This window comes from Pristiophorus japonicus, chromosome 6 (genome assembly GCF_044704955.1).
Source record: "Pristiophorus japonicus isolate sPriJap1 chromosome 6, sPriJap1.hap1, whole genome shotgun sequence".
NCBI lineage: Eukaryota > Metazoa > Chordata > Chondrichthyes > Pristiophoridae > Pristiophorus > Pristiophorus japonicus.
The window spans coordinates 4,402,119-4,428,105 of record NC_091982.1 but is presented as its reverse complement, the minus strand read 5'-3'; the positions used below and the strand labels follow the sequence as shown (position 1 = coordinate 4,428,105).

The 25,987-nt window shown below is 43.1% G+C and overlaps 1 protein-coding gene across 3 annotated transcripts in view; it reads left to right on the top strand.

Annotated features, from left to right (window-relative positions):
* Window positions 1-25,987, top strand: part of mid2 (midline 2) — a 278,557-nt gene that overhangs the window by 229,435 nt on the left and 23,135 nt on the right. For all 3 annotated transcript variants that reach the window (XM_070882565.1, XM_070882567.1, XM_070882566.1), the window contains exons 5-7: window positions 5,467-5,615; window positions 12,201-12,328; window positions 18,370-18,513. In XM_070882565.1, coding sequence (XP_070738666.1) covers window positions 5,467-5,615; window positions 12,201-12,328; window positions 18,370-18,513 — 421 coding nt within the window. The remainder of the gene's footprint in view (window positions 1-5,466; window positions 5,616-12,200; window positions 12,329-18,369; window positions 18,514-25,987) is intronic.

Below are 25,987 nucleotides of genomic sequence, written 5' to 3'. Positions count from 1 at the left end.
TCAAAAGGTATACATCATAAATAAGACCTCATGACGTATCTATTCCCAAATCCTTTGAAGTCTCTCTATTCATGTTTCCCACATTACAAAAGTGACTGCACTTCAAAAGTACTTCACTGACTGTAAAGCACTCTGGAACATCTGGAAGTCATGAAAGGCGCTATATAAATGCAAGTCTTTCTTTAAACAAGAGCAGTTGTTTACTCCAAAGCTGCTTCCTTTAAACAAGAACTCGTGACCTAACTGTTCTCAACCTCTTTGAAGAACCGGCTTTCACAACCATTATCTTTCTGTACTATAGCTAATTAATCATCTGCCAATGTTTTTACGCAAGCCCCTAAAGTTGGACCTTAATCACTCATGTCTGACATCATTACTGTCATAAGAACATAAGAATTAGGAACAGGAGTAAGCCATCTAGCCCCTCGAGCCTGCTCTGCCATTCAACAAGATCATGGCTGATCTGGCCGTGGACTCAGCTCCACTTACCCACCCGCTCCCCATAACCCTTAATTCCCTTATTGGTTAAAAATCTATCTATCTGTGATTTGAATACATTCAATGAGCTAGCCTCAACTGCTTCCTTGGGCAGAGAATTCCACAGATTCACAACCCTCTGGGAGAAGAAACTCCTTCTCAACTCGGTTTTAAATTGGCTCCCCCGTATTTTGAGGCTGTGCCCCCTAGTTCTTGTCTCCCCGACCAGTGGAAACAACCTCTCTGCCTCTATCTTGTCTATCCCTTTCATTATTTTAAATGTTTCTATAAGATCACCCCTCATCCTTCTGAACTCCAACGAGTAAAGACCCAGTCTACTCAATCTATCATCATAAGGTAACCCCCTCATCTCTGGAATCAGCCTAGTGAATCGTCTCTGTACCCCCTCCAAGGCTAGTATATCCTTCCTTAAGTAAGGTGACCAAAACTGCACGCAGTACTCCAGGTGCAGCCTCACCAATACCCTGTACAGTTGCAGCAGGACCTCCCTGCTTTTGTATTCCATCCCTCTCGCAATGAAGGCCAACATTCCATTAGCCTTCCTGATTACCTGCTGCACCTGCAAACTAACTTTTTGGGATTCATGCACAAGGACCCCCAGGTCCCTCTGCACTGCAGCATGTTGTAATTTCTCCCCATTCAAATAATATTCCCTTTTACTGTTTTTTTTCCCCAAGGTGGATGACCTCACATTTTCCGACATTGTATTTCATCTGCCAAACCTTAGCCCATTCGGTTAACATCTAAATCTCTTTGCAGCCTCTCTGTCCTCTCCACAACCCGCTTTCCCACTAATCTTTGTCATCTGCAAATTTTGTTACACTACACTCTGTCCCCTCTTCCAGGTCATCTATGTAGATTGTAAACAGTTGTGGTCCCAGCACCGATCCCTGTGGCACACCACTAACCACCGATTTCCATCCCGAAAAGGACCCATTTATCCCGACTCTCTGCTTTCTGTCAGCCAGTCAATTCTCTATCCATGCTAATACATTTCCTCTGACTCCGCGTACATTTATCTTCTGCAATAACCTTTTGTGTGGCACCTTATCGAATGCCTTTTGGAAATCTAAATACACCACATCCATCGGTACACCTCTATCCACCATGCTCGTTATATCCTCAAAGAATTCCAATAAATTAGTTAAACATGATTTCCCCTTCATGAATCCATGTTGCGTCTGCTTGATTGCACTATTCCTACTTTAGTTCTTTAGAACTTTAGTTCGAATGCTGCGTGCGTTTAGGTAGAGTGTTTTAACACTAATTTTTTAGTTTTGACCCCTCCTGCAGCCCCTTTATATTCATACATATTGTCATGTCTTTCTGTGATAATATGGTCTTGGCAACATCACACCTGCTGCTGCAGGTTGATTTTTCTTTGAATTTTAGTTTTAAGGTGATGAGAACTTATTGTTCTGCTTTGATTTGTGAGATGGGATGGTGAGACTTCCTCTTTGAAATGTGCACTGATGATGAGAGTCTTATTCTGGAAGAGCTCATGATGGCAAGGCTCTCCCAGTTAAATGGAATCTTGATGATGAGGTTCCATCTTTAACCAGTCATGGCAAAGCTTTCTCTTTGAAAAGGATCCCGTTATTGAGCTTGTTCTTCAAAAAGGATCCTGATACAAAAGCTCTCCCATCTTTCTTTCTTGTTTCCTATCTTAAAAGACTGCCTTTGAAGCATATAGGTGCAGCCCGACCTCCTTTCCCAACGCTCATTAGAGGCTGTATTTTTATATCCAAGAATACCAATCGTGGTTACAGTGAAGTAAAAAGGAAAGGTTGGTTGCAATCTATCCAAACATTAATGCATGTTTGCAACTAATAATTTCATAATTTAAAATTGAGAGAGTCTTCCCTGCGACCCCATAGGCCCCCTGCTGTTCAACGTAATGAGGCCTCGGATATGTTTCAGATGGAGTGTGTGGAGGTTGCTCTGATAGATGGGCATAATCAGAGATGAGCCGGGCAGAACAAATGTGATCATGTACGCAGTGCTACAGCCCGCTTCAGTACACACCCGTAAAAAGATACTCTGCAACGAAAGCTGAAAGGTAGCAATTAGAAAATGATGCACCAACTATTTCAGTCTTTGAAAGAAAATCAAACCTTTGATCCTGAACTTTTGTATTATGGTTACCCTGAGAGTTACTTGGCAGGAAGTGTATAAGATCTGTAAAATGCTGAGAACTGTGACACGGTTTTGCTGAATAAGACACAAACAGATCACAGGTCGCGCAACATTTGCATTCGATACATATAAGGGGGCTTTAGAATTTATGCAATTTTTGTATTTCACCCGAACAGCTGAATTGTAATGATGGAAATCCTGGGCCCACAGGTGAAAATATGATAGGTTCCCAATTGTGATTTGTATTTAGCACTGGATATTTAGGAAAACTGCATAAAGTCCTATAATAACTCTGTGGGGTAGATTTTGACTGCAGTTGGGGTTTGCTCAACTGGCTGGTGGAGCCAGCTAACCAATAGTCCAAACCAAGAGGTCAGGTCCAGTTGGAGGGCTGGGCTTAGTTAGCTTAGGGCTGGTGGGCTGCAGGCGGAAAATGAGCAGCCCACCATCGCAGTATCGGGCGGCCTACAGACCAAAAGAAGGTTGGTCCGATAGGGGCGGGCAGGGGGTGTTGGTGGGAGTGCTCCTGATCCTCCTGGCCACATTTATCTACTGGGCCCCACTTTGGCTTTCTCCCAGCTGATACTGGACAGAGCATACACAGCGCATGCTTTGCCCAGTATCATCCTAAAACGGCAATCAGGGGCTTGATTTGTATATTAAAAAGGCCTACTGCCCGACTCGGTGGGCACTTCGATCCTCCAATGATTGGCGCTTCTGAAGTTGGCGTCAGCCAGATCAGGAGCAGGAATGTGGTGGTAAACTTCTCGCCACTGTTTATGGGGCATGTAGCAACACCAGTTTAAAAAAAAATCTACCCTGTGTCTTACTCTGCCGTGTACACAATAGCAGATTTCTGAAAATGTTAGTAATATTTTCAATCCCTATTTACCCAGTGAGAAAATTGTCAGGGTTATTTCAGTTTTTAACATAGATTCATATGCATAATAAATTTAAGTCCTGGAATCTAAGAGGATCAAATCAGTGTTATCTCACTTTCAGCAGGCATGATGATTATGCAAAATCTTTCCACAGTTTTCAATGAAAATGAATTGGCAAAGTCAGAGCTATTCCCCCGGGTATGATGTTGTCACTGGAGGTTTGTGCCATAATCCTGAGGTTCTTTAAGACAGAGAGTTAACCATTCAATGTTTTTGATCTCATAATTTAATCTACAATAAATTACTATAAAATTAGTTAATTCCCTAGTAAATACATTTGTTATATTTCAATCTCACTTGAGTACTGCAAAATATTTATCGTTAACATTATTTGCCAAATAGGCCGACTTAAAGTACTCCAAAAATGAAAATAAAATGATAGACAAGGAACTGAAAATGAAATTTCTAAAAGTAAATGGAAAGAGAAGCAATGGGTAAACATTTTGGGTATAGACCCTTTATCTTTTCCCATGTTGGGTGAGGTCTGTTAACTCAGCACAGGTCAAAGATCAAATCTGTCCCCATGGCATATTACCACACTTGGTGGGGGGGAGGGGGGGGTGAATTTTCCACCTTACCATTTGGTAGAAATGGGGTGACATCGCCCCAAAAATAATGAGCAATGACCATACATTGCCGTCGTGGCCACGACAATATTTCCTGTTCCAGCCTACTGCTGGCCAGCTGGAACAGCCTCGAGTCAGGCAATAGACCCATTTAAAATGTTCCTTGTCATACATAGGACCCCAATTGGTATTTTTGGACTAAATCAGTTTGAGTGTACTTTGCTAGAACTCCCAGGATTTTGACAATCTGCAATGGAATTAAAAAAAAAAAAAATCCATATTAAAGTATCCTGTAGGACTGGTTATAAAAGGATTGTTCAATGCAATAATGAAACTTACTTCAACATTACTATAAAAATTATCTTTGACTTGCTGAAGCATCCCAGAGAGCAAGGATCAATTACTGGAGCACATTAACCAATGCTTGTGTAGCCCTCGAGGACAATAATTTTTTTGAAAAATCTATTGCATTTGAAAACAGTCACTGCAGTGAACTCCACAAACAATTAAGCAGAATTTATTTTCCCCAGTTATGTTGAACAATCTATCTGTGTTGCTTTTTCTGCAACTGGAGTGTGCAGATTAGTTGGGTTTTTTAATGGCAATTCTGTACGATCAAACCATCCACATTTTTCTCCTCCTCTCCTAAAAGGTGCTCACTCATGCTGGCACTGGCAAATCTCCAGTACCTTTGTTTTCATGTCGAGCCTAGAGAGGATGTCAACAGGCTGTTCGAGTGAAGTTAGGGGCGGGAATCAGAGTTGAGACTAATCTTTCAGTCACCTGACATCCACACATTAACTCAATCAGGAATGTCAATTCTGACCAGTTTCTTTTTCTCCTGTTCCGAGTATAGGGACATTGAGGCTAATTGTGGTGAGCTTTAAATAACACCTTTTTTGAGAAGTTAACTCAGCACAGACCTTGGATTGAACCTGAGATCTTCCAGGTCTAAATTTCTCAATTCCACACTGGGAATTGCATTTATTATCTCTGCCATCGATTATTCTTTTCCCCCACGTTTCCAGTCAAAACCATGGAGGTTGATATTTCAATTTCTGCACATGCTGGCCTGTGATTTCCCACCCATTCATTTTAATGGATGGAAAACTGCGAGTGCACAGAATTGGAATTTCTGCCCCTATGATTTTGCACTAAACTCTCTTCTGAGTTTTTTTAATAAACACTTCTACAATCAAAATATGGATACGGTAAGGTACTGTTTCTTCAAAAGCAGGTTCAAACATCTTGATTAATGAGCCTGCCTGCTCAAATTCCAAGTCTCATTTATTTATTTTCTTTCTTTCTATCTGTTCCTCTTCAAGGTTATGAAGTTGAGAAAACTAGCACAGCAGATAGCAAACTGCCGGCAGTGCTTGGAGCGGTCAGGGTCGCTCATCAGTCAAGCGGAACACAGTCTGAAGGAAAATGATCATGCACGTTTTCTGCAAACAGCCAAAAATGTAACAGAAAGGTGGGCCAGACTTTGCTGGGAATGGTAGCTATTCTCTGTCTCAACAGGCCAACTGTATCGAAGTATTAAGCAATAAAGCACATGATTCCCATACATTGTAAAGGATAATTTCTCTCTCCAATTTTCCTAGCTCCTCTCCTGAAGGTGATGACTCATGCTAGCATACAGTTCCAAAGGCATCACCGGCCCTCCATTACCTTGCCTAAGTGGCCATTCTTCAGCTGTCAGCTTAGACAGTGATCATTAGCAAGGTAATTGGCCTTGGGGTGCAACGTAATTGAGCCCAATCTTGTCCTCTCCCACTGTGCACAGAAATCACTGGATTATGATCAGGCGAAGGAATCGTAGCAGTTTTTTTCCCTTCCGTGGCTCGGGAGCAGCAAGGAACTTATTGATTGCAGCATTCTTAATCCAATCCCAGCTGAAATCAACTAGCTCAGCACAGATCAGAGATCGATCGATCCTTGGGCATTCTGTTTGTATGGCTCCAGCCATCAATCAGACCAGGCAGCGGGCGGTTGAGGGGGTCGTTCAGCCCGACTGCCTGACTCTCTTCAGCGGTTACAACTGAGCCAGGGAGTCCCTGGAGATGGAGCACGCAGTGTCCACCGGTACGCTCGCGGTCTTCTGCAAGAGGTAGGCACCGGAGGGACTGGAGTGCATCATCACCCCCAGCAACCAAATTTTAATTTGATCCACTAATGTCTAAAGTTTAATTTGTTTAAGTTTGTTGGTTTTTATGCCCCCCTTTAATCAGGGGGCACTTGATTATTGTTCTACTTTAATATAGTTGTATGGCTCAGATCCACACTGAGGAATGGGAGTTCTTAATTCTAAATGCCTTAACCAATTTTTTCTTAATTTGAACTACTCAGTTATTAGAAAAATATTTTAGACGTTGCATATAATACATCCAGGAAATATGCAGAATATTATAGAATGGATTACTCAATCAGTGAAGATGTTCCATATTTATGAAAGGATATACTTGCTTTGGAGGCAGTTCAGAGAAGGTTCACTAGGTTGATTCCGGGGATGAGGGCGTTGACTTATGAGGAAAAGTTGAGTAGGTTGGACCTCTACTCATTGGAATTCAGAAGAATGAAAGGTGATCTTATCGAAACGTATAAGATTATGAGGGGGCTTGACAAGGTGGATGCAGAGAGGATATTTCCACTGATGGGGGAGTCTAGAACTAGGGAACATGATCTTAGAATAAGGGACTGTCCATTTAAAACTGAGATGAGGAAAAATTTCTTCTGAGGCTTGTAAATCTGTGGAATTCGCTGCCTCAGAGAGCTGTGGAAGCTGGGTCATTGAATAAATTTAAGACAAAGATAGATAGTTTCTTAAACAATAAGAGGTTATGGGGAGCGAGTGGGGAAGTGGAGCTGAGTCCATGATCAGATCAGCCATGATCTTTTTGAATCGGCGGGGTCCCGGCCTGCAGGACCATCAGCAGGCCGGGGCCATTGGAGGGAGCAGCGTGCTGTGACATACCACTGCAGGGAGCAGCGCGTGCTGCTGCAGGAGGGCGATGGCTATGAAGCCAGGTCGCTGAGTGCAGTACAGAAGGGGCAAAGGAGCGGCAAGAGTCCTTAGAGGGAAGTGACCGGGGCCCAGGAGAGGCGTGAATCTGGGGCCCAGAAGAGGCGAGGGCCCAGGGGCAGCACGGGCCAGCCCACACTGCAATATGTGTGCGCACTGGGTCCATGCAGCAGAGCTGGTCTCCAGTTGGTCTTGGGCAATCCTTGCCACTGGACCAAGACCTCGCTCTGTCAAGCCCGTGTGGTGGCTGGTGTGCAACGGTCACCCCACGTTAAAAAAATCCATGCACAGGCATCTTCCACCCTTCAACATGTAGTTCGGGATCTGCAATATTAGCTCCTTCATTGAAACATCTGTAAACTCATCCCTTTTTGGCGTGGAAGCTTCGAGGGACTGCCTATGATGATGAATGGCAGAGCAGGCTCGAGGGGCCATGTGGCCTACTCCTGTTGCTATTTCATACGTTCTTATGTCACATCCTCATCAGCCATGCTCTTACTGAATGGCGGAGCAGGCTCGAGGGGCTGTTTGACCTACTCTTGCTCCTATTTCTTATGTTCTTATGTTGATAACCTTTTATAGGGCTTTAAGTGATAAATTGGTTGAATTTTTCATATTGGTTGAATTTTTCATATTGGTTGATGGAGATTATATAATTGGAAAAAAGCATTTCACAAGCAAGAGTTCATTAATAAACACAAATCAAAGTGTAATTCCTCTGTGACTAAAGAAGCTAACAGGCAATAATGTGTTACTAATTGAGTCTACCACTACAAGTTTATTACTTATACCTTGATTTTCCTCAATTTTTGTTCCTTCTCGCCAAAGGCACTGGAGCAAGTTGGAATAGACTGGAAGGGTGTTTCCAGTGGGGTTCCGCAAGGCTCAGTACTAGGTCTCTTGCTTTTTTGTGATATACATCAATGATCGAGACTTGATTATAAGAGGTATGATTAAGAAATTTGCAGATGATACTAAAATGGGCTGTGTGGCTGATAAAGAAGAAAGCTGCGGATTGCAGGAAGATATCAATCAACTGGTCAGGTGGGCAGAACAGTGGCAAATGGAATTTAATCCAGAGGGGTGTGAGGTAATGCATTTTGGAGGGCTAACAAGGAAAAGGAATGCACATTTCAGAATGGCAGGCAGTGACGAATGGAGTGCCACAGGGCTCAGTGCTGGGACCCCAGCTCTTTACAATATACATTAATGATTTAGATGAAGGAATTGAGTGTAATATCTCCAAGTTTGCAGATGACACTAAACTGGGTGGCAGTGTGAGCTGTGAAGAGGATGCTAAGAGGCTGCAGGGTGACTTGGACAGGTTAGGTGAGTGGGCTAATGCATGGCAGATGCAGTATAATGTCGATAAATGTGAGGTTATCCACTTTGGTGGCAAAAACAGGAAGGCAGAATATTATCTGAATGGTGACAGATTAGGAAAAGGAGAGGTGCAACGAGACCTGGGTGTCATGGTACATCAGTCATTGAAAGTTGGCATGCAGGTACAGCAGGCGGTAAAGGCGGCAAATGGCATGTTGGCCTTCATAGCGAGAGGATTTGAGTATAGGAGCAGGGAGGTCTTATTGCAGTTGTACAGGGCCTTGGTGAGGCCACACCTTGAATATTGTGTACAGTTTTGGTCTCCTAATCTGAGGAAGGACATTCTTGCTATTGAGGGAGTGCAGCGAAGATTCACCAGACTGATTCCCGGGATGGCAGGACTGACATATAAGGAGAGACTGGATCAACTGGGCCTTTATACACTGGAGTTTAGAAGGATGAGAGGGGACCTCATAGAAACTTAGAAGATTCTGATGGAACTGTACAGGTTAGATGCGGGAAGAATGTTCCCGATGATGGGGAAGTCCAGAACCAAAAGATGCAGTCTTAGGATAAGGGGTAGGCCATTTAGGACTGAGATGAGGAGAAACTTCTTCACCCAGAGAGTTGTTAACCTGTGGAATTCCCTACCACAGAGAGTTGTTGATGCCAGTTCATTGGATATATTCAAGAGTGAGTTAGATATGGCCCTTGTGGCTAAAGGGATTAAGGGGTATGGAGAGAAAGCAGGAAAGAGGTATTGAGGGAATGATCAGCCATGATCTTATTGAATGGTGGTGCAGGCTCGAAGGACTCCTGCACCTATTTTCTATGTTTCTATTAAATGGTCGGATATTGAGAACTGCAGAGGAACAAAGGGACCTTGAAGTGCATGTCCACAGATCCCTGAAAGTAGGCCTGGTAGATCAGATGGTTAAGAAGGCATACGGAATGCTTGCCTTTGTTAGCCGAGGCATAGAATGCAAGAGCAGGGGGTTATGCTTGAACTGTATATAACACTGGTTAGGGCACAGCTAGAATACTGCGTGCAGTTCTGGTCACCACACTACAGGAAGGATGTGATTGCACTGGAGAGGGTACAGAGGAGATTTACGAGGATGTTGCCGGGAGTGGAGAATCTAAGCTATGAGGGCAGATTAGATAGGCTGGATTTGTTTGCCTTGGAACAGAGGAGGCTGAGGTGAAGCCTCAGATGTATAAAATTATGAGAGGCCTGGATATAGTGAATAGAAAGGGCCTATTTCCCTTAGCAGAGGAGTCAACAATCAGGGGGGCATATATTTAAAGTAATTGGTAGAAGTGTTTGGAGGGGATTTGAGGGGAAACTTCTTCACCCAGAAGGTTGTGGTGGTCTGGAACTCACTGCCTGAAAGGGAGGAACCCTCACCACATTTAAAAAGTACTTGGATGTGCATCTGAAGTGCCGTAACCTACAGGGTTACAGACCTAGAGCTGGAAAATGGGATTAGGCTGGATAGCCTCTTGTTGGCCGGTATGGACACGATGGGCTGAAATGGTCTCCTTCCGTGTTGTAAACTTCTATGATTCTATGAATACTATTCCACAAGTGCCAACTGCCTTCAGTACCACACTCAAGCGATCACTCTCATTTGTAAGCTGAGATAGTGAGTGTTGGCGTGCTATTCTACTATACAAGTTATCATTTCTGGGCTTGGTACCTGCCGTCTCCGCAATTTTTATCGGGAGTCATGAGATAGATTTCAGGAGAGGTAACTGTTGTGTATGGAGAAAGAGTCAGACTGAACACTGACCTCAAAGTAAAGTGTGACCTTAGTCTTTTATTGCAGGTCTCCAGAGTGCCTCTCCAACCTGTGAGGCCTCCTTAAATACCTGTGCTCCCAAGGGATTATGGGATCCCTTGGGATTCCAGGGGATGAGCCCTCTGGTGGCTGTACAGAGTAAATACAAGCCCACATATATAACAGGAACCACGGCTGAATTTTCATTTCTTAGCCAAGGGCACTGGGGCAAGTTGTATTGTCCAAGATGAGATCAGCTAACTCAGCTCAGACTGTGTGGCCCAGTTCTACAATGCTGACACATTTCCCCATTGAGCCACCAGGAGCACTTTTATCTTAATTTGAAATAAAAATGGTGATGGAAATTTAGCACAACACAAAGACGCACTCTGCAACAGATCTGCTGCAAGATCAATATGCCACATTGTCCAATATGGCTGCAACAGAGGATGTTTTTGAAGTGGACTGTTCCAGGAATTGAACATGTCTTTTTTAAAAAAAAAACACATTGAGAGGCTCCTTTTTAAAAACATAGAAAACATAGAAAATAGGTGCAGGAGCAGGCCATTCGGCCCTTCTAGCTGAACATGCAACTTCAGTACCCCCTTCCTGCTTTCTCGCCATACCCCTTGATCCCTCTAGTAGTAAGGACTTCATCTAACTCCCTTTTGAATATAAGAATTTGAATTTTTGGTTTTGCGACTACTTCTTGTGAAACTTCAACGGCTCCTAGTTCTGCTGGCAGTGATCTGTGACTGTAAAGTTTAATGTAGGAGGATAACAGACAGCAGCTCAATAACGGAGAGACTGTGCTGTGGCAGTAGTTGTACCTTACAGCACCGAGTATCACACAACAGAAAGCAAACCAGACTTTGCTATTGTTTATGCGTCTCTGAGCAGCTCCACGAAATCGACCTCCAAGATTTCTGATGAACACTCCTGTGTTTCTCAATACACAGCAGTGCTAATTAAATTTCTCATTAAAGGGAATTACAGCCTTAGTCGCTGATTATATATCACCTGAAATTTAAAAAAAATAAGAACATAAAAGTCAAGTGTGTGAAAAGGCCCTTCAGCCAATTTAAGTTCATCTCTCCAGTACCCCAAATGCTTCCATTTCGCCATCCAATGCATTTGAATGTTAATTTTATTTAGTCTCTGACTGTGAGTTTATTCCAAATATTTTGCACTCGAGTAAAGAAGCTTTTTCCGAATGCCAATTTAAAATCTATATTTTACTCATATATTTTGATTTTGACCCTCCACTTCTAATTCCTGGCTTATTATGAAGGAGTACTGGGGTTACTTTGTTTGTGCAATTTAGTATTTAATATACAATTTTTTCTAAACTGTAGAGCTTAGTTTCAGTAATATTCCTTATAGCTCTTCCCTACACATTTAGAATCAGTCCTGTTGCTTTTCTTTGCATCTTGACCAATATACGAATGTTTTTTGTGACAAGGTGACCAGAATCGAGCTTTGTACTGGTGCAATCTGACTAGCCTGAGCATAATCTCTGAAGACTTCTACTCTACTGTTCTACCTGTATATTCCAGCATTCTATTAACTCTTAATTGTGCCATCACATCGTAGACATTGAAAATGATAATGTGTAGTTCCTCGCGCTGTCTTGCTGTGCTAATTCAATTCCATTCCATATATGATTAGTGTGGTACAATACCCATGTTACTGTCCCCCAAAACAAGTCTGTCTCTTCCAGAGATGGGGAGAAAGTGAAAAAACAAAAATGTGCCTGTTCAAAATAATAAACATATTAATTCTGGTTAGTATTCCCAATAGTATAAAAAGAACACGAATGACAAAACAGCGAGGCCCGAACCTTTGCTACTTTTTCTTGCTTTATATGCTAGTTACTTTTAATATTTTCTGATTCTTGTTGATGATTCCTTTCTGTCTCTGGTTGTTCCGGCAGGGTCGCTATGGCAACAGCATCTTCTCAAGTCCTGATCCCAGACATCAATTTGAACGAGGCCTTTGAAAATTTTACCTTAGATTTTTCAAGAGAGAAGAAATTACTCGAAAGCCTGGACTATCTTACAGGTAATCACGTTGAAGAATATCTTTGTGGTATATCACTCCACCCCCATCCCCAGAACTGGCTCCACCCTCCACAGATTCCAACTTACTGAAAACTACAGTGTCATCCTCTCAAACAAACTTCCATACACCCATTAAAGTTGTCCTTGCCAAGATCTACTGGCTTCTTATACCCAGCAAATAAAGTTCAGTATCCTGGCCATCTTTTTCAAATGTCTCCACGGTCTTATTCCACCATATCCAAGCAACCTTGGTCAGCTGCACATCCTATAAGTACCCACACCTCTTCCGATGCAGGATAACTGCTTATTCTCCACTTGCTTCGTCACTAGACCCCTTCCCTCTGAAATTCACTCCCAAAAGCACTTTGCCTCCCCACCTTCAAAACCCTCCTACAAACTTTCAGTTTGGTATCTTTGCCATCTCCAGCTTATTTTCCATCTTTAATTCCATCTTTAATTCCAACTTTATTCCATCTTGTAAAACAGTTTGAGGTGTTTTCCATTACAGAAATACAAGTTGTTACTATTTAAAGGCTTATATCATATGAAGAGTGTATCATTATCGCGGCCCTTAGTTCTACAAGTCAAACCAATACAACAGATCATAAACAATCTTTCATTGTTTCTGCTGACTATTTTTAATATTTTTATTTAATTGACAGAGAAAGGGGTTGGGAAAGACCTTCGAAGTTAGAGGTTGACAATATCAGAGAGCTGAATCAACATCACACACTTGGTATAATACTTCATTTATCAATGACCTTTCCGGCCATCATAAGGTCAGAAGTGGGGATGTTCGCTGATGATTGCACAGTGTACAGTTCCATTCGCAATGGCCTAGATAGTGAAGCAGTCCATGCAAACATGCAGCAAGACCTGGACATTCAGGCTTGGGCTGATAAGTGGCAAGTAACATTCGCACCACACAAGTGCCAGGCAATGACCATCTCCAACAAAAGAGCCTAACCACCTCCCCATGACATTCAATGGCATTACCGTTGCCGAATCCCCCACTATCAACATCTGGGGGTCACTATTGACCAGAAACATAACTGGACCAGCCACATAAATACTGTGGCTACAAGAGCGGGCCAGAGACTGGGTATTCTGTGGCGAGTGTCTCACCTCCTGACTCCCCAAAGCCTTTCCACCATCTACAAGGCACAAGTCAGGAGTGTGATGGAATACTTCCCACTTGCCTGGATGAGTGCAGCTCCAACAACACTCAAGAAGCACAACACTATTCAGGACAATTGGGACTTCATCCACCTTTAAAACTTCACTCCCTCCACCACCGGCACACCGTGGCTGCAGTGTGTACCATCTACAAGATGCACTGCAGCAACTCGCCAAGGCTTCTTCAACAGCACTTCCCAAACCCGTGACCTCTACCACCTAGAAGGACAAGTGCTGTTGCTTGTGTACCTTAACACTATCGGGAGGGGGAGCAAGAGGAGTGAGTGTTTGGATGGGACAGGGGAATAAAAGGAGAGGAAAGAATAAAGGTGAAGGAGATGCGGAGAATGAAGAGAGAAAAATAGAGGGTTAGGGTTTAACTTTTTTGTATTTTGTGTGAGTGAACTTGGGTAAGTGGGAGAGTACCCACAGGAAGTATATGCACTCCACATTGAGGAAACACACGGGTGAAATTACACCCTGTTTGGAGGCAGTAACCTTCCGGTGCCGGGATGTTTATCGCCAGGCCCGGAAGGGCGCTTCTGGCATGAAATTCTGCCCTTCTGCCCTTCATCAGAGGCGGAGCGATATCCGAGGTGCTCTCTGTCCACGGAGGGGCACACCTGAGGTGGTAGCCTGATGCTGGGTCCAGCAGCGTACTCCGGAGCCCAGTGCCCCGCCAGTGCAACGCAGCTGAATGCACCTCCCCTTCAATTAAAGGGGAGGGCAGCTGCGAGCTCTGCAGTCCCTTTGGCGGCCAATAACCCGGCACCCAAAACCAAGTGCCGGGCTGCAGGAGGCGTGAAGAGTATGCAGACAGAAAAATATGGCAGCCTGCGGCGCAAACGGCCTATCCTTTAAGGGGTGCCCCAGCAGCAGGTGCCATCCTCTCCATCCGTGGGGCAATACCCCCCTGCAGGGCGGTGAGGGGTTGGCGTGCACAGCAATTCCTGACCTTAACCTGCCCACTTCCAGTTTTACCAGAGGCGGGACTGGAAACCAAGGCCTCGCATGCAAATCAGACCCTGCCATTAAAGTTGGCGAGGCCTTGGGAAATCCAGGTTTCCCGACTGCCTCAGAGGCCCCCAACCCCCAACCTGGCTTCCTCAAAGTTCTGGCCCTTGTGTTAATCCTCTGTCCATGCTAATCCAACTCTCTCAAACTGTTAGGTGTTTGAGAACTGGATTAACTCCTCTGTCAGTAAAGGCTTATGACTTTCTCAGTACTCAAATTTGTAAAGAATATATTTAATGTTGCTAAGAGGACTTGTAGGCTTATATCCAGAGTGAAGTCTGCAAGGGGAATCTTGCAGTAACTGTAGTCAGCACAGGTATCGATCTGGCAAGAGGTAATTGTAGCAGTCAGTGTAGAAATGGTCTGAAGGGCTCAATCTGGAGTCTCTATCTCAACGAGCTTTGATGTTGTATGATGATACAGCTGCTAACAAGGTGATATCAGATGAGCATGACATCACCTTGCTGACATCTATTCACCAGTGGATGATAAAATTCTCATTCTGCCTCATGCCTCCAGGTAAAACGGGATATACACTGTTTATCATCCCTGAAGGACCCAGAGCACGCTTAATTGGTGTCCCCCTTTGGGTACTAAACATAGTTAAACCTGCTGCTATTCAACTTCACAGGAGGGACCCATGCCTTTTTATACCTTGGACCTAAGCCAAGAGGTTCATGAGTTTGAATCCCATCCTTAATCTTTTAAATTCTCACAAATGCTCATTGGGCAAGTTTAGCTATTTCTCCCTCAGGCTGATATTGAGCACGGCAATAAAGCATTGTTGCAGAAGAGCACCTTATGTCAGACAGGTGTAGAATTGCACTGATGGTGTCAAAAGTGCATTTCCCTGCCCTTATCTATCCCTAACTCTCAGACTGAAAGAGAAAAATGTAGCACGGGGCTCAGTCACATTTAGGGAGTAGGGGGGGGGGGGGTGCACAATAAATGTGGAAGTAACTGGTTTAATGTAAGAAATTAAGCAGCACAAATACAACGGATTGAAAATAGATCTTGATAAATTTACACAGTGGAGTTCTACTTTAAGAGGAGTCAAAAATCTCCCTTACCCAGTGAGTCATGTACAACCCAGCATTCATTCAAATCAAAGATAAATTGTACACCAGGAGGAGTCACCAGACTCAGAAAAGTAGGGGAGAAAATTGGGGTCACATTTTCTTGCCCATCAGTATGTAATTGGCTAAAATGTAGAAATTTGCCCACTGAGAGCACAGAGCGTGGCACACTGGAAAAGCAGATTGGAGATCAGACAAAAATGCTCAGGAATGATGTCCACTTGTTTGCTCCTTCTTGGACTGATCTGTCACATTCCTGATATTCATCCAAAAGTCTTTTCCTACTGTGAGCTCCTTGACTTGCTGCCTTAGTCCTAGCCACTCCTGCCGACATTAGGCCTAAAAAGTCCTGCTGCAGTTCTTAGCTTAATCTTTGACTCTCAGCACACTACCCCTTGTCCAGGGTTATAAATTATATTCTAACATTATAGTAAATTGACTTAATTTGACCTTAGATGCTTGATTGTTACTAACGTGTACTTGCTGGCTACTGTTACAATATTGGCATTTGCCACATATAGTATAATACTAACTTTAAAAAAACATTCCCCACTTTTAGTTTCCCCCCCCCACCTCACGTGTGCCAGTGCTATACAATTCAAATATTCCAAAAAGTGAAAGTGTATATAAAAAAAATATTATTGGAAATGCACAATGGGTGGATTAAGCTTACCTTCCCCTTTTTAGATGCCAATGTTTTAAGAGGGACCCTTCTTCACAGGACCTGAAATATCAGCCCACCTTTCCCCTTTCAGATTCTGACTGACCTCCAGTGTATTTCCAGCATATCCTGCTTTTATTTCAGACTTTCATGTTTGTGGTTTTTCTTTGTCTCTACTAACAGAATTTCTATTTCTGCAGCCGCTATTAGTAATAAAAGGTAGATGTTTCTTGCATCCTGATCTGTGCAATGGCATCTACCCTCAACAACATTTCTCATACATCAAAGCTATGCACAGCAACATAACCTTTCTGATGATCTATGGTCTGCAGTCTGCCATTTCACACTGTAGAAATGTTTTTGTTCAAAATGAGGTCCCCAGCCCTTTCCCTGATGATCTGGCAAAGATTGATAGAGTTGGCTGCTCTGCAACGGTTTTAGGTTTTGGTTGCAAAGCTCTGCTGGATGATGAGAACATAAATAGGAGCAGGAGTAGGTCATTTGGCCCCTCGAGCCTGCTCTGCCATTCAATAAGATCATGGCTGATCTGATCATGGGCTCAGCTCCACTTCCCCACCCGCTCCCCATAACCCTTCACTCCCTTATTACTCAAAAATCTGTCTATCTCGGCCTTAAATATATTCAATGACCCAGCCTCCACAGCTCTCTGGGGCAGAGAATTCCATAGATTTACAACCCTCAGAGAAGAAATTTCTCCTCATTTCAGTTTTAAATGGGCGACCCCTTATTCTAAGACTATGTCCCCTAGTTTTAGTTTCCCCTATGAGTGGAAATATCCTCTCTGTATCCACCTTGTCGAGCCCCCTCATTATCTTATCAGTTTCAGTAAGATCACCTCTCATTCTTCTAAACTCCAATGTGTATAGGCTCAACCTATCTTCATAAGTCAACCCCCTCATCTCCGGAATCAACTTAGTGAACCTTCTCTGAACAGCCTCCAATGCGGAAACCAAAACTGTACGGAGTATTCCGGGTGTGGCCTCATCAATACCCTGTACAGTTGTAGCAGGACTCTTTTATACTCTTCCCTCTTGCAATAAAGGCCAAACATTCCATTTGCCTTCCTGATTACTTGCTGTACCTACATAGTAACTTTTTGCATTTCATGCACAAGGACCCCCAGGTCTCTCTGTACTGCAGCACTTTGCAATTTTTCTCCACTTAAATTATAATTTGCTTTTCTATTATTTCTGCCAAAATGGATAACCTCACATTTTCCCACATTATACTCTATCTGCCAATTTTTTGCCCACTCACTTAGTCTGTCTATATCCCTTTGCAGATTTTTTGTGTCCTCCTCCTCAATTTGCTTTCCCACCCATCTTTGTATCATCAGCAAACTTGTCTACATTACACTCGGTCCCTTCATCCAAGTCATTGATATAAATTGTAAATAGTTGAGGACCCAGCACCGATCCCTGTGGCACCCCATTAGTCACTGTTTGTTAACCGGAAAATGGAGAGGACCAACACTGTTAGTAGACACTAATGTAGTGGAGGAGAGTGGACAATGATGCCGCACACAATTATCTTTTCACTTGTACCAAGATAAAATCAATTTTAACCGAAGGAATCAAATCCAAAAGGAGTAAGATATAGTTGTTTATAAAGATGAAGCGCTAACAAGTGGGGTCAGGAATGGCTGCAATATAGGAAGAAAACATAAAAGCTCAGATATACCAGGAAAACAGAGAAAGAATTCAGAGATGGATCATTGTTCAGATCAGCTGCATTCCTCCCACGGCAATGAGACTACCCTGGGTAAAGTCACCAACATCCTATATGACCGAGACAGTGGCTCCTCGTCCCCTTTCCTTTCTGGTCCTACTCAACTTCTCACCTTTTTCCTCCACCGTTACACGGTATAGTTGGATATTAAGGGATGTGGGGATAGTACAGGAAAGTCGAGTTTAGGTAGAAGATCAGCCATGATCTTATTGAATGGTGGAGCAGGCTCGAGGGGCTAAATGACCTACTTCTGCTCCTATTTCTTATGTTCTTTCATTTATATAGAATGAGGATGAAGGCCAATTTGGTGAAAACAGGTGCACAGAACCATCCATTGAAACTTTCTCTCCCACATTTTCTCTGCAGCCCCAAATTCTCCAAGCATTCGAGAAGAGCTCTGCACTGCATCTCACGACACCATTACTGTTCATTGGACCTCGGAAGATGAATTCAGCGTTGTTTCCTATGAGCTGCAGTATACTATCTTCACAGGACAAGCAAACTTTATCAGTAAGTTTAAAAAAAATATTAGCCTACAAATCCCGGTCGAGGTCTTCCCGCGGGCAAACGACTGAAAAAGGGACAAAAGATGTGCACTTACCTGTTGCTGCTGCGCCCGTTCGAACTTCCAAGCCTGAGGCGCCTTGTGATTGCGCGTCGCAGCGCGTGCACGTTGGGACGTGCGCAGGCCAGGAGCTGGAGACACATGGCTCTGAGCAGCCAAGCAGGTGTAGTATATTCTCATTCATAGTAATAGGAGTTCCGTATGTCCGAAACTCCTATTACTACGAATGAGAACCCCCACCAAACACCCAAAACACAATTTTAAAAAAAAAATAGAAAATACACTACATATTTAAGATTCATTTAAATTAAAGTTTTTTTAAAAAAAAAGTCGGGAAAATATATTTTTTTATAAGTTTTTTTAATTATGCCTTAAAATAAACTTATTGTAGTGGGGCGCGTTGTTAACAATAAAATGTGTTTTTATAAACTTTATTTTAAAATGTTTGTGTATTTTTAAACACTTGCGCCAGTAAAAGTAGGCTATACGCCTGCTTTTTCAGGCGCAGGATTTTTGAGGGCAAGATATGCGTAAATATCGGAAATCTTGCCCTGCAAGTTTCCTCGCTCCCAATCTGCGGTTGATCTGTTGAGCCAGAAACTTGACAGATCGGAAAAGCCGGTTTTCAGTGCATGCGCATTGCGTGCTGAAAACCGGCTTTTCCGATGCCTTCCCGGGTCTGTAGAAATTTCATAAGGACCCGGGACATTGGAATTTCAGCCCCATTGCAAATGTACAGTAAATGAGAAACATTTTTAAAAGGATAAGATATGCAGTCTATTGCCAATATTCCTGTTGGTCAACCACCAAAGTCCACTAGTGAAGATTCCCTCTTTGACTTTTCAATTCACCTTTCCTTCCTTTCACAGGGATGGCTGGCTTCCGCTGGTCCCTTTTATTTATTGGTGCAGCTGATATTGGGAACTCTAATGGAGTAGGAAGACTATGGAGTGGGGAGATTTGAATCTTCTTCACCACACTATTCTTTTTCTCCTCCTTTTCCCACTGATTTTCCTCTTCCCGCTTCCCCCCCCATCCCCTCCCCTCCCCTCACAGAACGGGTGCTTGCTGGAATGTGGATTCATGGGCACCAAGCACCCGACCTTTCACATGGCCTTTCTTCATGTGGGAGTCTACACTATAACTGGCTCCAATACCCAAGGTTGAAAAGCCTGTCAATAATCCCTGTAAGACTTATCTTTTATAAGAACAGGTTTTTAATCCTGTAAAATTTTGCCTTCTTTTCACTTAAGAGTCGAGACTTATTTTATCACTTGGCTCTACACTTTGAGTTCGAATTTAAGAGACAAAACAATGCAGCCACAGACTCAGGATGTTTCTTCAACCATCCCAATCCAGGGGTTATCTTCGAATAATCAAAAAAAAATACAAGCAATTTACGATAGCATTAATTATTCTTAATTATTAGCTTGCACTAACCGATCCCATTAAATCCCTTATAATGGTTAAAATTGCCTATCCCCTAAGTGTATAAAAATACCAGACCATGGTTAGCGATTGTAAAACTTATCCCCCGATTCTCTTGATTGCCGTGCTATCTCATGTCTTACAGCTATTTTATACTGTTTTTCTGGATGTCTACCCAACATGTGTACACAATGGTCTAGTATTGAAACAGAGGAATATTCTTAAATTAATCGTTCTCTCAACCCCTGGATTGTACATGGATTCCTTTATCTCCTCGACAGTCTGTTTTTACACTTCTCCGAGTTATGAGGACAAAGGAAACGCCTCTTTGATGAATTTCCTTATCTCCTGGCAGTCTTTTGCACAGTTCCCAGGTGAATGTTTATCAGCTGTGTGGTGTTAAACTTATGAGAAAGTATTTTAACTTTGCACAGTATTCTGGGTCATTAAAAAAAAAATTGGTTAAACAATGTTTTCAGCCATTTTGGAGCAGTTTACAAGCATAGTTATTGGCAGAAAAATGAGACAAAAAAATGTTGTAGTCTTGCATCCCTCTCCTGTCCTCACCTGATGTCAACAAATGCACTTATAGCAACTGTCACCAAGTAGCAATCAGGACTGAGAACCCTGGCTGATTTTCCCCTCCAAGCTTGGAACTCTGATCCCAATGAGTGTGTTCCCTGCTGTGATCAGCTTAGATCAGCATGGTTGAATGATGAACTTGGGACTACTCCTGGTCTGCCTGTCTTTGTGATCATAATCTAGTGATGTTCCAGCTGTCACTTTCTACTGTTCAGATAAATATTAAAGATCTTACACTATTCAAAGAATAGGGAATTCTACTGGTGTCCTAGTCAGCAGTCCTCTCTCAATCAATACCACCAGAAAACCAGATTAATTGTTCATTCATTTGATTGCCATGTGTGGACAGTGAATGGAAAATGGCTGTGTAATTTGCCTATATAGCAACAGTTACAGCACCTCAAAATTCAGTGTGTTAAGAGCTTTAAAACATATTTTGACATGATAGGACATTATATTGGAAAAAAAAACAAATGTTCCCTCCCCTTTCCAGCTGTGCTGTCAGAGGGAATGTGGGAAAATGACTTCTCAGCCCACTTGTAGTAGCCTGCAATGTCCTTTTACCATTGCTGGCCTTTATGAACCTTTCCCCGACATCAGGAAAGGTCCTGACCAGATTGCCAAACTTGGCACTAACTTTGCTTGTGCAAGATCTATAAAGGTTCAGGTGCTTTTACAACTATATATGCAAACTTGGGAACTCCATATGCAAACTTGCAAATTGACCTTACCATCTCACAGGGCCTCTCTACTCCGATCATCTTGATCACAGACAAGGCAATTCTGATCACTTCCTTATATTCCCCATCATTCACATCGTCCTATCTGCTTCCAACCTCCCTTTCTTCTGGATCTGCTGCTGTAAAAAAACACACTCCTATATCAATTACAACTGCATTTTCAAATCCCACGTTTAGCCCTTGATCCTCCATTTGCCCAGTTACTTCTGCAGCTGTTGCTCTCTCACCTATGTCTTTGATACCCTTGTCTTCAGTAAAATCTTTACTCTCTCCCACCCTGGTCATTCCCCAGTATGGCCCCCAATGTTGTCCCCTCATGTCCAAGGACTTGAATGGATCTGCTGCACTACAGGTTTAGAAATTCATTGCTGGACCACATCAAGCACTATTGGGCCCTCTGCGGTCTTTGACACAGTTGCCACACTATTCTCCTCCAAATCCGTTCCTCTGTTCTCCAGCCGAATAGGACTGTCCTTGGCTGGTTCCATGCTTACCTAGCGAGACGTAGCCAGAGAATCTCCTGCAATGCTTTCTCTTCCCGCCATGTACAGTTCCCTTAGATTTCATCCCCCTTGACTCATATTCCATCCCCCTCACCTCTTAGTCCATCCCCTCTCCAGCCACTGTATCCGGTTGAGGCTGACTTCACAACCTCTTTGTCCTAGTTGAACCTGAGCTAAGTGTTTGACCCCATATCCTCTCCATCACATAGAAACATAGAAAATAGGTGCAGGGGTAGGCCATTTGCCCCTTCGAGCCTGCACTGCCATTCAATGAGTTCATGGCTGAACATGTAACTTCAGTACCCCATTCCTGCTTTCTCGCCAGACCCCTTGATCCCCCTAGTAGTAAGGACTACATCTAACTCCTTTTTGATCACAAAGGCCACCTACTTCCACTTCGATAACATCGCTCATTTTTGTCCTTAAACCTCAGCACATCTTCTACTGAAACCCTCATCCATGCCTTTGTGATTCAACTATTCCAATCCTCACCAAGCAGGTGTCTCATCCTCCATAAATTTCAGTTCCTTGAAAACTCTGCTACACACATCATAGAAACATAGAAAATAGGTGCAGGAGTAGGAAATTCGGCCCTTCTAGCCTGCACCGCCATTCAATGAGTTCATGGCTAAACATGCAACTTCAGTACCCCATTCCTGCTTTCTCACCATACCCCTTGATCCCCCTAGTAGTAAGGACTTCATCTAACTCTTTTTTGAATATATTTAGTGAATTGGCCTCAACAGCTTTCTGTGGTAGAGAATTCCACAGGTTCACCACTCTCTTGGTGAAGAAGTTTCTCCTCATCTCGGTCCTAAATGGCTTACCCCTTATCCTTAGACTGTGACCCCTGGTTCTGGACTTCCCCAACATTGGGAACATTCTTCCTGCATCTAACCTGTCTAAACCCATCAGAATTTTAAACGTTTCTATGAGGTCCCCTCTCATTCTTCTGAACTCGAGTGAATACAAGCCCAGTTGATCCAGTCTTTCTTGATATGTCAGTCCCGCCATCCCGGGAATCAGTCTGGTGAACCTTCGCTGCACTCCCTCATTGTTAATTACAGTACTTCAATATAAATAAGATGGAATACCTAGACAGGCTTAAAGGGCGCAAATAAATAAATCCCCAGGATAGGTGGTATTTATCTGAGTGCTAAGAGTGACAGGGAGGAGATTTGTGAGACACCAATGGGCATTATGTGTGAGTGTACCAATGCTAACCGACTGCAGTTCTCTGTCTCACTCTCGTCATGAGCAATGAGTGTTCTCTGCACCAACAAAATACTCGCCTATGGCATTACCTTTTTATAGTACCTTTAGCTGTATGTTAAAAATGTTTTAAACTTTTCAAATTAAACATTTTGATTGCAAAATATCAAGTCGCATAATGTGATCAGTAAGATCACTTTCTCTTTACAATGAAACCTCTTCCCTGTTTAAGAATTCATGTGCTAGCCTGTTTAAAGACGTCAACTATCATTGTTAAAACTTGAGTTTATATAAATTTATTTTAGTCATTTTATGAAATTAGCATTGTTCTAATCTGTCTCTGGAGAGCTCTTGCTAAGGTAGAATGTTGCAGCAGGAATGAAGAGAATGTTGCATCAGGAATGACGAGCTGTTGAGAGGCGACCCGAGGGAAAAATAATTTACACAGCGTGTTATTTGAAAATCGTCATTTTCATCTCTGTCCTATTTCCAACAACAGTTCCTGATCCCGCTCACAAACCATGTGCAGTACACTTTGGCAGGCTTGCATTTCCAGCAATTCTTAAAGCAATCCTTAGCTGCTGTCAGAAAACACATTGCAGTTTTTTGCTACATGGTCAATTTCAAAGTGCTTGCAATGAGTGTAGAATTTTGTGAACTCTTAGAGACTTCTGGAAATCTACATTTTTCAATCACAAATGTGCTTCTGGCAATTTCACTCTGGTAAGAGAACGAGGAGAAGGAAGGAGCAAACAGAACCACAGCTACAGAGAGCTGGAATCCTTATCCTCCCAAGAGTATATTAGCCCAGGAACATCCTTGCTGTTCTCGGAGAAGCACTGCAAAACCATCTCTCTCGGGAGTCTGTCACAGTTGTCGCCTCCTACATCAAGATCTGCAACCCACTGCCACAGCTAGCACAACATTGTCTGTTGCAGTCAAAGTCACTGCAGCCTTGAACTTCTTTGCCTCCGGCTCCTTTCTGGCAGTCTCGGGGGATGTCAGTAACATCAGTCAGTCTGCAGTTCATACTTGCATTAAACAGGTGACTGATGCCATGTTTGCTAAATCAAACACTTTCATTACTGTCCCCATGGACAAGCTGAAGCAGTAGGATAGGAACCTGCTGTTCACACAGATTGTAGGATTCTCCCAAGTCCAAGGTGTCTTTGACTGCATCGCATCACCCTACTCTCCCCTTCACAGGCCTTCACTGCCATCATGAATCGCAAGGGCTTCTACTGCATTTATATGTAACTGGTGTCCGATCATCATCAGCGCATCATGCAGGTCTTTGCCTGCTTTCCTGGCAGCTGCCATGATGGCTTTTATTTGGCATCTAATCTGCCTCGCTATGCCCTGCCCACTGATTTATGCCACATATGAAAATGGCCCCTATTTTGTTCTTTTGATCATGCCAAAATGGCTTATTTTCTTGTACTGGGAATAAAAATCACTACACATTGCAATCATTTAAAAAGAAAAGTACAGATTGAACCTCCGTTATCCAGAACCCTCGGGATCTGGCCTGTTCCGAATGAGAGATATTTCCGGATAAGGGGAGGTCATGTGTAACCTCCCTTTATCCAGAAATATACCTCGAACAGGCCACTTCCCGTGGGTTCCAGATAAGGGACGGTCACGTGTTTTCAACGGTTTAGATTCCCAGGAGGGAGGGTGAGGGAGGGAAGCTGGCACTGATTCGATGCTGCAGCAGTTGGTGGGAGGTGGGGAGGGAGGAGGTGGGCAGGCCGAATGGGCCCCAAGGTGTCAGCGGGGCCCCGAGGTGTCGGCTCCGAAGTTGGGTAAATTTATTTTTCACTGATATGTAAATTTTTCACCGGTCTCGTTGTGCGCATGCGCCACTCGGCGACCAGGAATGGTTCCGAACAACGGAGTTACGGATAAGGGAGGTTCAACCTGTACATGAAAGCATGGTTTTCAGGAACAACCATGGGGAGCTGAATTTTGCACTGTCAGGTTTGTCCAATTGCTTGCCCCCACTCTGTTATGTTATATTCTTTCTTATTGATTATCAAAAGCTCACTTTCCTGCCCAAGCTCCAGTGCTGGAAAGGAGCAGCATATTACAAGTACCTCTGAGCAAGGCCACAATAGTCGGGGTTTTCTGGCTGCTGATGAAGATCGGTGGTTAGAAAACCCAAATTATCACTAAACATACTGGGGGCATGGCATTCAAGGTTAATGTAATTTTCTCCATTGTCTTCAGCCCATCAGGACAGGTTTAGCAGAATATTTCACTAGGTGTTCCCCAAGGGCAAGGGTCAAGAAGATTGGTCCTTAATACAACACTTTACATTTCCCGGTTAATGTTAATTGCTCTACTATAGACAGTATGGGCTGTCCTCCTGACGACCGCAGGGTAAAAAGGGACCCTCATCAAGAGTCCATAAACAAACTGAAAACAACTGTCAAAGTTACAGAACATAGCCTGGCTGTCCAACTCAACCGCTAATAGGCCAATGTAATAGTCGTGAAATGTAGAAAAACCGTAAATATGTGAATGGGTATGTGTTTTTAAAATTAAGTATAAACTAACACAACTATCAGGCTCCTTGTTTTATTTTTAAATCTGAGCAATTTCACAAGTGCAGTGGCAAGAATGCTCAAATAAAGTCAGTTAATTGCATTGGGAACTTCCTGCTGCTTCTCTTTTTAAAAAAAAAGCCATTGAAACCAGTCTTGAAGAAAATAAACCTTTGCATCCGGCAGCACATGGCCTTGCTGGGGAACATTTCTTTGAGGAAAAATATATTTTTAAAAGACTGTATTTTAGCAATTGATTTTTTTCTATATAATTTCTTTCAATAACAACAACAGTTTGCATTATATTGCACCTTTTAATGTAGAAAAACATCCCAAGGTGTAATCAGACAAAAATGGATATAGAAACAAAGGAGGAGATATTAGGAAGGGTGACTAATGCTTGGTCAA